The sequence below is a fragment of the Sus scrofa genome, chromosome 1 (genome assembly GCF_000003025.6).
Source record: "Sus scrofa isolate TJ Tabasco breed Duroc chromosome 1, Sscrofa11.1, whole genome shotgun sequence".
Taxonomy (NCBI): domain Eukaryota; kingdom Metazoa; phylum Chordata; class Mammalia; order Artiodactyla; family Suidae; genus Sus; species Sus scrofa.
This window is the reverse complement of record NC_010443.5, coordinates 183,871,725-183,888,219: the sequence shown is the minus strand read 5'-3', so window position 1 is coordinate 183,888,219 and position 16,495 is coordinate 183,871,725. Positions and strand designations below refer to the sequence as shown.

General features: G+C 42.0%; 1 protein-coding gene across 5 annotated transcripts in view; it reads right to left on the bottom strand.

Moving 5' to 3' along the window:
* CGRRF1 (cell growth regulator with ring finger domain 1) overlaps positions 1–16,495 on the bottom strand; it is a 40,345-nt gene that overhangs the window by 15,584 nt on the left and 8,266 nt on the right. Inside the window, exons 2-5 of one of the 5 annotated variants that reach the window (XR_002346942.1) lie at positions 15,969–16,159; positions 14,741–14,805; positions 12,959–13,150; positions 11,178–11,772 (exon numbers count right to left, since the gene is read on the bottom strand). The exons of 1 other annotated variant lie outside the window; for it this stretch is intronic. Coding sequence is in view for 1 of the 4 variants with exons in the window: in XM_021102210.1 (XP_020957869.1) it covers positions 11,178–11,281 (104 nt within the window). In the remaining 3 variants the exon portion in view is untranslated. Of the gene's footprint in view, positions 1–8,370; positions 8,450–11,177; positions 11,773–12,958; positions 13,151–14,740; positions 14,806–15,968; positions 16,160–16,495 lie in introns of those variants that run through there. 3 more of the 5 variants (XM_021102217.1, XM_021102212.1, XM_021102210.1) reach the window with 3 other exon arrangements.

Here is a 16,495-nt window from a genome sequence, read left to right as displayed (position 1 = left end):
TTGGGCATATGGAGTGGGAGGACACAAGGAATAACCTTCCTATGACAGCCCTAAACATTCCCTTTTTTTCTTCATCCCTTGGAATGGAAAAAAAAAATAGCAAAGAAAAAACACCATTCTATACATACTCCTCATTACACTCCCGAGCCCCTTCCTCATTATATAATTCTCCCCACTTTGCCCCACCATTTTTGTACCCTCACTGCCTGATTCTTTATGCCCACATTACCAGTAGTAAAACAAGAATTCAGGAGTTGCCATCGTGGTGCAACAGAAATAAATCCGACTAGGAACCATGAGGTTGCAGGTTCGATCTCTGGTTTCACTCAGTGGGTTAAGGAACTGGCGTTGCCATGAGTGGGGGTGTAGGTCACAGATGTGGCTCAGATCTGGCATTGCTGTGGCTGTGGCACAGGCTGGCAGTTGCAGCTCTGATTAGATCCCTAGCCTGGGAACCTTGATATGCCACAGGTGCGGCCCTCAAAAGACAAAAGACAAAAAAAGAAAAAACAAGAATTTAGATTTCATGGTGTTCATTTCTATTGTAGATTCAGGTACCATTATTTCAGGTACTCTATAATGCTGTACCTGAAAATTTCAATTAAAGAATCCTTTAAAGTATAAGGGCCTGAAACCCCAAAAGACTTTGGGAAAATATCTGGAAGCAGCCCATTGAGAGTGTGAAATTCCTTTCTAATATGCTTTATATACTCCATGATGTATCCAGTTTTAATATAAAAGTACCATCTCTCCAAGTCTTTACATAAAATCACTGTTGTAGGAGGATACACCATACCTGCCCTGAGGCTTTTTTGTATACACCTCAGAGTGGAGCAAATAATTTGACATGTAAAGTACTGCTTCTCCTTAAGCATGCTTATCCAAGGCCGCTTGGCCCAGCATTACATCAACAGCTGGCTAAGCACACCTATTATTAAAAGAAACTCTTCTTTCTAGATTTTTAAATTTCTCTGCCTCATGCTTAATCTTGGATCTACATTATCTAATATCCTTTTAGAATTGTTGTTATTAATCTTGCTCAAATCTTTGGCCTTTTAATCTTATGTAATCTTTTTATTGTGAAGGATAACATACATATAAAAAAGTACACAAAATACTTTTCCTTTCTTTTTTTCTTTTTTGTCTTTTGTCTTTTTAGGGCCTCACCTGCAACATATGGAGGTTCCCAGACTAGGGGTTCAGCAGATCCACCAGCCTACGCCAGAGCCACAACGCCAGATCCGAGCCGCATCTGCGACCTATGCCACAACTCACGGCAACACCAGATCCTTAACCCACTGAGCAAGGTGAGGGATTGAACTGACAACCTCATGGTTCCTAGTTGGATTCGTCTCTGCTGCGCCACGATGGGAACTCCTATGGTTTTTCTTTTTTAACTTAATACAGTGAATTACATTTTAAATGTAATATTTAGCCAACTCCCACAAAATACTTTTCTGAATAACAAAATAACTGTTACTCGGTAAGGAAAACAATATCGTCAGAAAGTCTCCTTGCATCACCTCCCATGTACTACCCCTTCTTTCTGTATCTTGACTTCAGTTATTATAATTTAGCATACCTGTTTCTGAACTATATAAGTGGAAGCATGTGTGTACAATTTTATTTCCTATTTTATAACATTATGTTGAAGATTCATTCTTATATCTATACTTATTGCATTTTCTGGCCGTATAATATTCCATTATATAAACATACCCTAATCTACTTGATTATTCCACTCTTTTTTTTTTTTTTTTTTTGTCTTTTTAGCTATTTCTTGGGCTGCTCCCGCGGCATATGGAGGTTCCCAGGCTAGGGGTTGAATCGGAGCTGTAGCCACCGGCCTACGCCAGAGCCACAGCAACGCAGGATCCGAGCCGCGTCTGCAACCTACACCACAGCTCACGGCAACGCTGGATCGTTAACCCACTGAGCAAGGGTAGGGACCAAACCCGCAATCTTATGGTTCCTAGTCGGATTCGTTAACTACGGCGCCACAACGGGAACTCCGATTATTCCACTCTTAATGGACATTTAAGTTGTTCTCACATCTTGGCCATTATGAATAATGCTGATATGAACCTTTTCATACAGGGCTGTCAGTGTACATACATGTACACACATTTCTGTTAAGAATGGAATTTCTGTGACTGGGTCACCTTGCTGTACAGTAGAAAATTGACAGAACACTGTAAACCAGCTATAACCAAAAAAAAAAATCATTTAAATTAAAAAAAAAGAATGGAATTTCTGGCCATTTCTTCAACTTTGGTGAATAATGTTAACAACTGTTCTCTGTAGTAGTATCAGTTCACACTTCACCAGCAATGAATGAGGGCTCCCTCTAGCACCACATCCTTGCCAAAACATTATTAGCCATCCTGGTAGGTATGTGGAGGCACTGTGTTATGGTTTTAATTTCTACTTTCCTGAAGACTAATGAGGCTGAGCACAGCTTATGTTTATGGTTACTTTGACAGCTTCTTTTGTGAAAGCACTTTAAAATCTTTCCCTGTTTTTCTTTTTTCTTTTTTGTCTTTTTTTCATTTTCTAGAGCCGCACTGAAGGCACATGCAGGTTCCCAGGTTAGGGGTCTAGATCGGAGCTGTAGCCGCTGGCCTACTCCACAGTCACAGCAACGCCAGATCCAAGCCTCGTCTTCAACTTACACCACAGCTCACGGCAACACCGGATCCTTAACCCACTGAGTGAGGCCAGGGATTGAACCCGCAACCTCATGGTTCCTAGTCAGATTCATTAAACACTGAGCCACGACAGGAACTCCCTTTCCCTGTTTTTCTATTGGTCTGTCTTTATTTTTTCTTATTTGTAGAAATTCTTATATGTTCTGAATATGAGCCCTTTAATGGAATATCAGCCCTTCTACACCTTGCCTTTTTTACATTCATATTGGTATCTTTTGATGAACACAGTTCTTAATTTTAATACAATAGTTATTAACCTCTTCCTTTAAGGTTAATGTTTTTGCTCTTTGGCTTTTCATTACTGCCTTATGTGAATTATGTCCTAACACTGCTACACTTCTGAATTACAATCTCAGACATTTTTATATTCTTGTCCTCTTAGAGGAGCTAACCAAGCATGAACAGAGCAGCCAGCACTATGTCACCGCTCTGGGTCCTTATTTGACTTTGCCAGCTCTGTTCCCTTGATATCCTCATGCTTTGAGAGGAAAACAGGAGGTGGGAAGGGTAGAATTACTGTGTAATTGGACAATATCAATAAACTGACCACACCTCTTGCTCTAAACATCATGCTTAAAGTAGTTTAAGATCATGTTAGCTGATATACTAATGACTCATGTTGAGCTTTCAGTCTAGAATAATCCTAAACCTTTTCACATACCTGACCCAATGTGAACTTGGCTTTTTGCATAAAAATCCACAATTTTCAAAGTTTAATCTTATTGGATGTGGACCAATATTTCTATCTTTAATGTACTCAAAAGCCAATGTGCAGAAACAATTTGGAATAAGGTTAAACACTGAATACCACCTAAACAGAAATCCATAATTGGTGCTGAAAAATGGAAAATACTACTAAGTAGACCCAGCAATGTGACTCTGGCCACCATCCTTACATCTGGCCTTTTCTATTTTTAGTCAAAAACTTGAATAAAGACACTGATGCCCTGTGTATCAGATCATGGCTAATATGACACTGGAAGAAAGAATAAAATAGAAAATTGACCACTTTTCTTTTCAATCCAATTCCATTTTTATCTTCTTGCACTTCAACTCATTTTGGCAACTGTTAGTGATGGAATGTCAAGTAAACAAACATTTCTTAACATTCATTACTTTCTCTTTTAAATAAACTCACCTCCGCCCTTTTTTCCATTAAGAGAATTTTCTATTCTCTTTACTGTTACAATTTCATACTTAATCCTCCTGGAATTTTCTATAATTCTGGTTTTTCCCATTTCTAAAGTGTTTGTAGCACCTGTTCATACTGCTTAAACTTCCAGCCCAGCAGTAATCTGGGGACTTCCAATCCTGTCCACACTTTGTCCCATTGCCTATACAATGTCTTAACCTACACACACTTCCTAAGCTTCCTGTCATCAGCTCAATCAGCTCTCTTCATTGCTGGAGTCTCATGGAGTCCCTCATGAATAAAGGTTACTTTGAGGCTACAGTTTCAAGCTCAGCAGTAAACAATTTTTATCACTTCTTCAGCCTTGAGTTCTTAAGCCAATTAGAAAACACACAGGCAGTTAATCTGGAGGGCCTTCTCTTCTGTGCAAAGTTGGCCTCACATGGCTGGTTGGACACTGAGACCGGATCAGGATATAAAAAAACATTCCTGGGGAAACCCTTGGTAGGGAAGAAGGTTGTTTTTTAGGAAACTGCTGTTCTAACAGATTTTCAGTGACTTGACTCAAGCTCTAAAATTCTGTACTTTTAATTGTAAAAAGAAGGTTAAAATAAGTTATCTTACGGCCCTATTAAGATCTGAAATGACATTTCTAACAGTTTTGTGTTCTCTTCTAGATTGTCCCAAGAAATTTCTTGCCAATAGAAGTGTCAAATTTTTTTACCCTAAACAAAGACAAAATAAAGCTATATTCTTTTCCTAAGAAGGAATCTGTACCTCATCACCAATTTATCACACACACACAACATACTGCATTCAACAAGTGAGAGGAGAAATAGTCAAGGTCAGTGTATCAGGCAGAGTTGGCAGGAGAGAGAAACCACATCAGTTATTTAGACAAAGAATTTAACATAAAAAATAATTAACCAAATACTGGAGGACTGAAAAGACAAGGGGGTGAGGACACTGAGGTATTCTAGCAAGAAGCGGTTATCCCTCCTTAGGCTGAGGAAACAAAGGGAAGAGTTGGGATTATTACAGTTTAGAAGCTTGGAGAAAGAATCCCCCAGAGCTGGACCCAAGCTTTTGCAGCAGGAGTGCTGGCCAGATGGTGCTGATATTTCTGAAGGAGTAAATAAGGCTGGCTCAAGGTATGAAGAAAAACTGTAAACTAAAATAAACTGCAGCTACAGAGGCCAACTCTTACTGCCAGGGTGATGGCCAGTGGTGCAGGAATGTAGACCAGGAAAAGGAAGCAAATGGTGAATACGAAGTTCCTTCTTCCTCCTCCAGCCTTCCAGACTCTTTCTAGCATCCCTACTGGCAAAGTGTAATAGGGAACAAAGTAGCACAAGAGAAATAGATTTGGGAGTTCCCGTTGTGACTCAGCAGTAATGAATCTGACTAGTATTCATGAGGACATGGGTTCAATCCCTGGCCCCGCTCAGTGGGTAAGGATCCAGTATTGCTGTGAGCTATGGTATAGGTCACAGGTGCAGCTTGGATCCTGCATTGCTGTGGCTATGGTATAGGCCAGTAGCTGCAGCTCCGATTCAATCCCTAGCCTGGGAACTCCTATACGCCGCAAGTATGCCCCTACTTGCAGCGTATAGGAAAAAAAATAAATAAATCTATGTAGTTCATGTAGTATTTAGTTGACCACCTGTCTATTTTATTCCTAAGGACACTGTAATCCATTATGCACTGTCAAAGATCCTTGCTGGTCAAACATTCTCTGCTTTGTCCTCCACTGACTATTATGGGACATATTTCCACCTTGACTCTTGCAGTTATGTGTTGCACTGGATCTCTGATCAGGAAGTCCACCTTAATGGCAGCATCTCCCACCATCACAAATGGCCTATAGAGGACAGGCGCCAGAGATTTTCAAGGATACTAGTCTTTCCTCAGTGTCATTGCAAGGTGTTATCTCCTGTGTCCTCTTGAAGGATGCAGTACAAGTTAGATGTGCAGGTTGCACACAATAAATCCATTCCAATATTCCTATCTTTCGAAGCCTTCAGATTCCTTCTTCATTATGCCAGGAAAGTTCTAGCATCTCAACCTCATTTGTTTGTTTGTTTGTTTATTTTTCCTAAATATTTTTAGGGCCACATCTGTAGCACATGAAAGTTCTTGGGCTAGGTGTCAAATCAAAGCTGCAACTGCTTTTTTAACCCTAACCCTATAGGTGCCTACACTCAAGACCTACCTCTATTACCTATGCCACAGCCGCAGCAATGCGAATCCGAGCTACATCTGCAATCTATTTCACAACTTGCGGTAACTCTGGATCCTTAACCCACTGAGCCCCACTAAGCAAGGCCAGGATCAAACCGGCATCCTCACAGACACAATGTTAGGTTCTTAACCTGCTGAGCCACAATGGGAACTCCATCAAACTTATTAAATATAGGGTACCTTTGAGTCCACGTTTTAGTCAGCCAAGTATGAGTAAACACTTTAGACTCTGATTTTTTTCTTTTGAGAATACACCCACATCAGTAAATGTAAACTGATCTACTGCTACATTATATCCTCCTTGGCCTGACCTACTTACACTCCATTCTCACACATATTACCCAAATTCACAGTGATACAAATTAGCAAACTTTTGCAATTCTTTTTGAGGCTAGGCTCTTTCTAACTGGGTCAGATTTTTGTCTCTGTCCTATGCAGCATGAAGCGATTTGGGCCTTGTGGCAAAAGGTAATAGAGGTAGGTCTTGAGTATAGGTACCCTTTACACACCAACTGCCCTAGAGGAGGTTATTACGGGATCTTCAGACAAGGGAAGGCTAGTTTTCTGACAACGAAAGCAAGCTGCTTCCATCCACTAGGGAGGCTCAGAGTGACTGGGGTTTCAAGATTCTCAGCTCTCTCCATGTCTATTTAGATGTTGCCATTCCAAGTCTCAGGGCTTTACTTCTTTGCAGTCAGTGTCCTAAATGAGACATCATCATCAAGGCTGTGTAATTCTAACACCAGCACAATTAAATCTGTGGTCAATTTTTAGCTTTGTGGCTACATGAGGCAAAGTGCTTTAAAACCATAAAAACTCTAATTCTTTAATTCTTTTACTGAGAGTTTAAAGACCTGAGCTTATTTTCTTTCTGTAAGTGCTCCAGTGATCTTGAGAGCAACCATCCCACCCACCCCTCAGTCCCTGTAGTCTCATTACTATCATAATTGTCATGTACATTAGCCCCTTGGTCCCCCAAGGCACCTACTTCAGAAATCATTTAATCACAATAAAACACAGGTAGTGATTTGATTAATTATGATGCCAACATGTGTCATGGATAACTAGAATCATATTTCCCATTGGCAAGGAGCTGAAGAAATAACCTAACACAAATTCCATCCTTGAAGGTTCCCCCCCACCCCACTCCACTCAGTCAGGATCCCATTCTGAGTAACAACATTTTTTTTTTTTTTTTTATGGCCACATCTGTGGCATATGGAAGGAAGTTCCTGGGCCAGGGATTAAATCCAAGCCACAGCTGAGACCTACACCACAGCTGCTGGCAATGCTGGACCTTTTAACCCACTGCACAGAGCTGGAGATTGAACCTGCACCTCTGCAGTGACACAAGCCACTGCAGTTGGATTCTTAAACCGCTGCACCACAGCAGGAACGCCTGAGTAACAATTTCTTAATATATTTGTCAGTCCAGTTAAGAAACCAAAACCAGGGAGTTCCCGTCATGGCGCAGTGGTTAACGAATCCGACTAGGAACCATGAGGTTGCGGGTTCGGTCCCTGCCCTTGCTCAGTGGGTTAACGATCCAGCGTTGCCGTGAGCTGTGGTGTAGGTTGCAGACGCGGCTCGGATCCCGCGTTGCTGTGGCTCTGGTGTAGGCCGGTGGCTACAGCTCTGATTCAACCCCTAGCCTGGGAACCTCCATATGCCGTGGGAGCGGCCCAAGAAATAGCAACAACAACAACAACAACAAAAAAAAGACAAAAAGACACACACACACACAAAAAAAAAAAAAGAAAGAAAGAAAGAAACCAAAACCACACTAGTTATTTTAAAAGGGTAATTTAATATAAAAATTGTTAACCAGATGTTGAAGGACTGAAAAAGCAAAAGGGGACACTGAGTATCAAAAAAGTAGCAACAGCAGGAAACAACTATTGCTCCTAGGACAAGGAATAGAGGAAAGAGGATTATCACAGCTTAGACATTTGGAGGAAAGATACTCATGCAGCTGGTATTCAGATCTGAGGAATAGGTACTAAAATCTTAGGAGTGGAAAACCACAAACTGAGACCAACTGTTAATGCCAGAGTGAAGTATTATGGCTGTGGCGAGACAGAGGAGGAAAAGAACCAAACAAGAAGCAGCAAGTCCTCTAGCCTTCCATTCCCCTTCCCCTATTGGCAAAGCCCCATAGAGGCAATGAGCCAGCAAAGAAAGGGGGTTTAAAGGTTCTGCCCCATATTCACAAAGCAGAGTATATAAGGGTGGTATGAAGCTGAGAGGTGATAGCTCAATAATCTATAGTCAAGAGGAAGCAGAGAGTACCTGCAGAGTCAAGGGGACTGATTATCTGAGACCATTAAAGGATATATATGACATTCGGGTCTCCTTTCTGCACAAGTGCCTAGAAAAAAGCAAGAATTTAATAAACGTGAGCTATTAGAGCTCACAGAAGCCATCATGTAGTTAAATAGAAATAACATACTTCCAGTTGCATGAATTCTTTGCTATTGCTACTAGGAGTCCAATAATCAGATGTTCCTGTTCTTTCTCCTTTCCCACACAGTGCAAGTGGACAAGAAGAAAAGTGGAGAGAAGCAATGGGAAAGAAACGCACAGCAGTGCCAAGAAACATGACAGAGGAGACAGATGACCAAGACTGATTCTATTTTGAGAGGTTAAAAAAAATGACAAGGGAGAGAAGCATAGTGGATTAATGGATTTATCTTCTGCCTGGGGAATAATAAGAAAGTTACTCTGATGAAATCTAGATGGTTTTCATTGTTTCTACTCAATGAATCTGTAGCCCTGGCTTAGGTTAGCAAATTAACACTACTAAAAAATTTATCTACATAGGCAAAGCTAACCCAGATGGAGAGAACGGCTGGGTTGGATTCAAGATGACTGGTTAGGCCCAAGTCAAGACGGAAGTGACCTGCACTTACATGGTTTTGTGGCCTGAGCAGTGTTTGGTTCAGACTTTCAAAAGTTCTACAGTTGTCTGGGGTTCCACCGTTGCAAAAGTCACATTTAAATGGAGTGGTTAGGTAATCATTACGTTTTCAAATCAAGTCTTCAAATTGACAGAGGCAAGAATTGAACCTAGGTCTGTCTAAAGTCTGTCTTTTAACCATTACAAACATGAGGCTCCTGACCACCCTTCACCCACAGATGCCACCATCACTATCAATGTGCTCTTCACTCATTTTCCTCTTCCCAATACTAAAGAAAGATACCTAAGATACCTGATTAGCTGACTTAGGCAAAGTGAAAACTAATTTTAAAATAATTAGGCCTATTGAAAATTAAAATTTAAGGCTACAATTATCAACTAGTTACTTGTTTTCTTTAATGGAAGAAAATTACATTTCTTGAACAGAATGACCCTAACATTAAAGTCAATAAATATCCTGCGTTAAGACAGTTTTCTCACTTGGGCAACATCTTCCTAACACAATTACGAACTTTTCGAAGTGAACAATAGCAAGAAAATCTGACGGGTCAAGAATAACAAATTTGGAGTTCCCGTAGTACATACCAGAAACGAATCTGACTAGGAACCATGAGTTTGCAGGTTTGATCCCTGGCATTGCCCAGTGGGTTAAGGATCCGGCGTTGCCGTGAGCTGTGGTGTACATCGCAGATGAGGCTTGGATCTGGCATTGCTGTGGCTGTGGTGTAGACCAGTCGCTACAGCTCCGATTAGTCCCTAGCCTGGGAACCTCCATATGCCGCAGGTGTGGCCCTAAAAACAAAACAAAAAGACAAAAAAAAAAAAAGAATAACAAATTTGTGTAAAATAGATTTTAATCTTCCCCCACCAACCAACAAGGAATTTTATAATCTACTGCTAGCAGGTGGAAAGCAGTGTGGAAAAATGTTAAGACTTTACTTAGTTCCTAAAGGTGGCATAGTTTCAGCAACTGACAAGGGCTCATCTTTTCTTTAAAATAGTCATATACACGTGATCAAAGGGTCTTTTTTTTTTTTTTTTTTTTTTTGGCTTTTTAGAGCCACACCCTCCTTGGCATATGTAAGTTCCCAGGCTAGGGGTCAAATCGGAGCTGCAGTTGCTGGCCTACATCAGCAACGCTGGCTCTTTAACCTAGAGCAAGGCCAGAGAGCAAACCCATGTCCTCATGGATACTAGTTGTATTCATTACCGCTGAGCTACAATGGGAACTCCCAAAGGGTAATTTTAAATTCATTATAAGCAGTCTGCCCTATTCACCAGCATGTTTCCCCTGGCCCTCTGCTCATGTATTCTCTGAAATGCCTTCTATTCTTTGCTATACACGTTGAACTCTATTTATTATTCAAAACACTATTCTTCAAAATCCAGCGCATGTCTCTCTCCTCAATGGATGGACCAGTAAGATGTTTCAACTAGCTGCATTTATACAATGGCATCTCCTCAAGAGAGAAATTTTAGGATCTCTGAGCTAGAAGAAATACTCAGGGAGGATCTAAGCGTCTACTCTCCTAGTCTCCAATAGGTCAAGTGCCCCTACTTACTCCTTAGCATAAATAATCTCTAAGGTCTCTTCCAGCTCTAAAATTACGTCTTTATAGGCCTATCGATCTAAATATATCTTCAAAAAGTGTGGAATGTGTGTAGAAACCATTAAATTCTCAAACGGTAAACATTTACGCTGAAATATCTGAGGCCAAGTCCTCAGCGCAGGTCAGAAGAACAACAATCGACTTGGTTTGCTGTCCACGTCCGTGCATTGCACCACAGATGACGGTTTCGCTCCGGGCACACAGTAGGCCCCGATCCAGGGCAGAAGTCTGTTGTACAAACTCTCTATCCTAACACCAAGACCAGGCCCCTTTACTGGCTGCTTATCGCCTGTAAACAAAGCTGAGTAAAATACCTCAACCCGGCACCACCGCCAGATGCTCGCAGCTACGCGGACCCCACGGTGAGGGCAGGGCAGTGATGCAGGTGCGGTGTCCACCTTGTTTTCTTCCCAGAGCTGGTCAGAGGCCTCGGCACCGACTCTCCGAAAGTCCCAGGTGCCAGCCCAGCCAGCTTCCCAACTCCTCTGCCCCCTGCTGACCGCCGCGACCCCACTCTCTGGCTGTCCGTCCGCCCCTTCATCCCTTGCCCCTAGTCCGGGGGCACTTACCATCCCAACACCAGGCCAGTAGTCACGATGAAGCACGTAAAGACCACTGCAATATAGAAAAGCGGCGAGTACTCATAGAGCGTTACCAGAAACACCGCAGCCATCAGGTCTCCAAAGCTGAGCCGGGCTCTAGCCGCCCAGCCCAGCCTAGCGCAGCCCCGCCCACTCCGCCAGGGTTAAAGGCACTACGGTGCCCCGGAGTGGACAAACTTTATAGATCTGCACTTGCCTAGCGCTCTGGTAGACTAGATACAGAGGTAGCCTCTTAGGCTGCGGGTGTCGGCGTGCCAATCACGAGGTCGCCTTCTTGCCCTACCCCTCCCACTCTCGTCCCGAGTTATTGGCTTCGCAAAGGGGCGGGGCGAGCTTGGACGCGGCCCCGACTCGTCCCGCCCCTGGCTCAAATTCCCTGAACCCCGAGAGCGTCTTTGACAACGTTTTTGAGGTCCACGTTTTTCTGCGGCAAATTCTGAATTGCTTTTGGTGCCAGCTGCGTTCAGGACTCAGGTAAGATGCCAGAGAGAGGAGACACAGTCCGAAATCCACGCCACAAAGTCTAAATCCTGTAATCCTACATATTAGATCTGCGGCAGACCTGGAAGGAAGGAGAGGGCCGGCATATGGAGTTCTACAAAATAAAATAACCGCACACCTACTCTGTTTTTGCTACAAAACTTATGAGTATGCACTGTACGAAACACCAAAACGAGTCTCACAAGCATTTTATAGGAGTCCTCTCAGCTTTTAGTGCTAGAGGAAAATTGGGTGTCAAGATTCTCAAATAAGTCAACCACCCTCGCATACCCACTTCTTTTTTTTCTTCCCTATATACCCCTCAAATTAGAATTAGATATCTGAACGTTTTTTGTATTAATTTTCACTTTGATAATTTTCTTTTCTTTCCCTTTTTCTTTCTTTCTTTTTTTTTTTTTTTTTTTTTTTTTTTTTTTTTTTTTGTCTGTCTTTTTGCGTTTTCTAGGGCCGCTTCCAGCGGCATATGGAGGTTCCCAGGCTAGGGGTCAAATCGCAGCTGTAGCCCTCGGCCTACACCAGAGCCACAGCAACGCGGGATCCGAGCTGCGTCTGCATCCTACACCGCACCTCACAGCAATGCCGGATCCTTAACCCACTGAGCAAGGGCAGGGACAAAACCCGCAACCTCATGGTTCCTAGTCGGATTCGTTAACCACTGCACCACGACGACGGTAACTCCAATTTTCTTAATTTTTAATTTTTTTTTTTTAAAGGTTAGAACGGCACCTGTGGCATATGGAAGCTCCCAGGCTAGAAGTCAAATTGGAGTTGCAGCTGCTGGCCTGTGCCACAGCAACACCAGATCTGAGCTGCATCCTCAACCTACACAGCAGCTCGCCACAACTCCAGATCCTTAACCCACTGAGCAAGGCCAGGAATCAGCTCACATCCTCAAGAACATTTTGTAGGGTTCTTGACCTACTGAACCACAATGGGAACTCCCTCACTTTGATAATTTTGAATATGTATTGTGTGTCTGTATGTGCCTTATATATGTAAATACAGTTGACCCTTGAACAATGCAGGTTTGAACTACACAGGGTCCACTTTATGGGTGGATTTTTTTTCTATATTGAATAATGTAGTACTGCACTCCAGTTGGTTGAATCCGTGGTTGTGGAGGTACCACAGATACCAAATAAAGTCATACCTGGATTACCCCCACTTTGTTCAAGAGTGACACCTCTTTCTCCCCCCCCCCCAAAAGACATAGATAGAAATTTTTTAACCAAGCAGTTTTTAAATACCAGAAAGAAGCAGAATGCCCACCGCTCCTCTCCACGCCTTCCAATCAGTCAACTCCATCAGGGTAGCCTCCCTGGAAGTCTCTCACAATGCTTCCACTGACATCTTCTTGACTTGCCTGTAGTTGCAAGGCCACACCCAGCTACCACAGAGTCAGGGAAATGCAGTCTTTTATTCTGAGCAGCAGGGCCCTGCTACAGATCAGAGTTTTGTTACCAAGGAAGAAAGAGAGAAAGGACCTAGGGGTAGATAATTAGTAGTCTCTCCACACTCCCCAATCACCAGTAAAATTACTGATGGAGGAAGGTGAGCTTCACCTATCCTTTCATGAGTGACCATGATGTATTACATATTCTCTGGGGCAGTGCTGAGTGAGGTTCAGAAATGTAACTTTTAATGACTACAAATATGCCTTATGAAAGTAATAGTTTATTTTTTGCTTTTTTAGGGCCGTATCTCCTGCACATGAAAGTTCCCAGGCTAGGGGTCGAGTCAGAGCTGTAGCTGCCAGCCTGCACCACAGCCACAGCAACTTGGGATCCGAGTGGTGTCTGCAGCCTACACCACAGGTCATGGCAATGCTGGATCCTTAACCCACTGATCAGGGCCAGGGATGGAACCCAGGTCCTCATGGATACTAGTTGGGTTCATTACCACTGAGCCCCATTAGGAACTCCAGTAATAGTTTATTTAATCAGCCCTCAATCATTGGACATTTTTTAATTATTACAGACAACACTGCAGTGACTAAAGGCTAAATCATTTCCTTGGGATAAATTTCTAGAGGTGAAATTTCTGGTTCCAAAGGTATATATGTCTTAAGCCTTTGGAGAAACACTGTTCTCCAGAAATGTACCAATTTATGCCCCTACCCTTTAATCCTCAGTTTTGTCATCATTTGATACTGTCACTTAACAAAATCTAGGCTAATGTGAGATGCAATTTTATTGCAATAAACAACAAAGAATTTTCATAATGACAAAAATGTAGGGAGTTTCAAGTTAAAGTAGTGTATTGAGGAGTTCCCATCATGGCACAGCAGAAACGAATCTGACTAGTATCCATGAGGATTCAGGTTCAATCCCTAACTTCACTCAGTGGGTCAGGGATCTGGCAATGCCATGAGCTGTGATGTAGGTCGCAGCTGCAGCTCAGATCCCATGTTGCTGTGGCTGTGGAGTAGGCCAGCAGCTGCAGCTCTCATTTGACCTGGAGCCTGGGAACTTCCATATATATGCCTTGGGTGCGGCCCTAAAAAGCAAAAAAAGAAAAGTGGTATATTGAACATATGCTTATAACATTGCTTTCTCCAAAAACTCCACTAAAACTACATTAAAGTGATTTTTAAAAGAAATCAAAAACAAGAACAGAAAATAAAATACAGCAGCAACATATTATAGAAGATGGAAAAGTTGAACAAGAATAATTCACTAGCCAGGCTATTAAAGCCAAATCCCAAACCAGCAGTGGATAAAACAGACCCAACCTGACTCACATTGAAGAAGTCTCAAAAAAAGAAAACCAGCTAACACAAATTTAACTCAAGCCCTTATTTCCCACCTGGATAACTGCTAGAACCATTGAAACTTGCCACTTTACTTCCAAACATAGATTCCTTCTAGTACATTCTATACAGCCCTGGAAAAAACAATGATTTTTTTTAAACACATCTCTTATTTCACTCCACTTTCAGAATTCATGGTGGCCATGCTATATGTCCTGGAGCATGAAGTCCCAGGTTCCTGTTTGGCATAATTAGCTCTACATGATCCAGTGCCACTTACCTCTTACTTCTTCATTCAGAAAATGTTTGTTGAATGTCAGATATTTGCCAGACACTGTCGAAAGCCTTAAGGATACAATAATAAGCAAAAAGTGATATATCTCTGTTCTCACAGAGTTTAGCATCTAATGAAAAAGACAAATATTAACTAAGGAAGTTTGAGCAAAATATAAAGGCAAAATTATATAAGTGCTATTAAAAACAGGTACATGGGGCTATGAGAGCATATAAAGGGAAAATGGGGAAATACAAAGAAGATCAGGGGAAGCTTCCCTAAAGAACAGATGATTGATCTGAGAGCTGATGGAGAGACGTTTTCCAAGCAAAGGGCTGTGAGAGGATAAAGAGCATTTAGGACAGAAGCTGCAGCATGTGCAAAAGTCCTGAGGTGGGAAAATCACAGCATACCTGAGAAAATGAAAGGGCACTATGACTAAATCATGGATAGGAAGGAGGAGCATGAGATGAACATGAAGGGATAGGTGGGGCCCAGATCATACAGGAGTCTTGCCATTTTAACTACTCAACTAACCTATGAGAAGCCACTAATATGATTGAAGAAGATAGTTGTACAGACTGAATTGTATCCTCCCCACCCGAAATTAACATGTTGAAGCCCTAACCCTGCAAATGTGACTGTATTTGGGCATAGGGCCTTTAAGAAAGTAATTACGTAAAGTCATAAGGATAGGACCCTAATCCTATAGGACGGGACTCCTTATTTAAAAAAAAAAGAAAAAAAAAAAGGAAGAAATACCAGAAATTGCTCTTTATGCACATGTGTACAGAGAAAAGGCCATGTGAGGATACCCCAAGAAAGCAGCTGCCTGCAAACCAAGGAAGAGAAATCTTTCCAGAAAACCTGCTGGCACCTTGATCTTGGACTTTAGTGTCTAGTACTGTGAGAAAATTAATTTCTTTTGTCTTTGTCACCAGTCTGCCATGTTCTATTATGGCAGCTTAGGCAGAGTAAAACCAAGAGTGACACCTTATTTGCATATTGAATCAATCACTTGAACTGTTATGTAGAAAACCCATTGGAAGGAGGCTGGGATGGATATGATTGAATATGGGGATATCAACTAATAGATTCTTTCAAAAGTCCAGACAAAAAATACTGGTAACTCTGATTAGGAAAGTGATGAGGACTTTCAGGGAAGTGGATTTATTAGTTAGAAGTGATTTCAACTGTGAGTGACTAAATAATTAAATAAATAACAGTATCTTACTTGAGATAGAAGTTTATTTCTCTTTCAGGTAAAAATCCAGAAGTTGGTTATACAGAACTGATATAGTGTTCCATGCTGCAAGGGACTTAGGCTTCTATTTTGTTCCACCATGTGTAGTCCCCACCATTCCTAAGGTTGCCTCATGGTCCAAAATGCCTGCTGTAGCTCCAGCCACCATGTCTATATCCCTGCTAGCAGGAAGAAGGAAAAAGAGGAAGAATGAGATACCACGTCAATTTAAGGAACCTCTAAGGGTACACCACACATTGGCCAAAACGTTCACATTTAAATGGAAGGGAGGCTGGCAAATAGTCTTTGTTCAGGGTGGCCACGTGTCCAGCTAAAACTAGAAGGAGGAAACAGAGCTTGAAGGAGAACCAGCACTCTGTCACAGGAGCATATGGGACCTAATGATGGACTAGATGTGGGGCATGAGAGAAGCAAGAGTTGAAGTTTCTAGCTTCTTCCACTAGATGAGTGGATGGAGCTGTCATTCACTGAAATTAGTTCCTCAGTCTCCAGTCTTT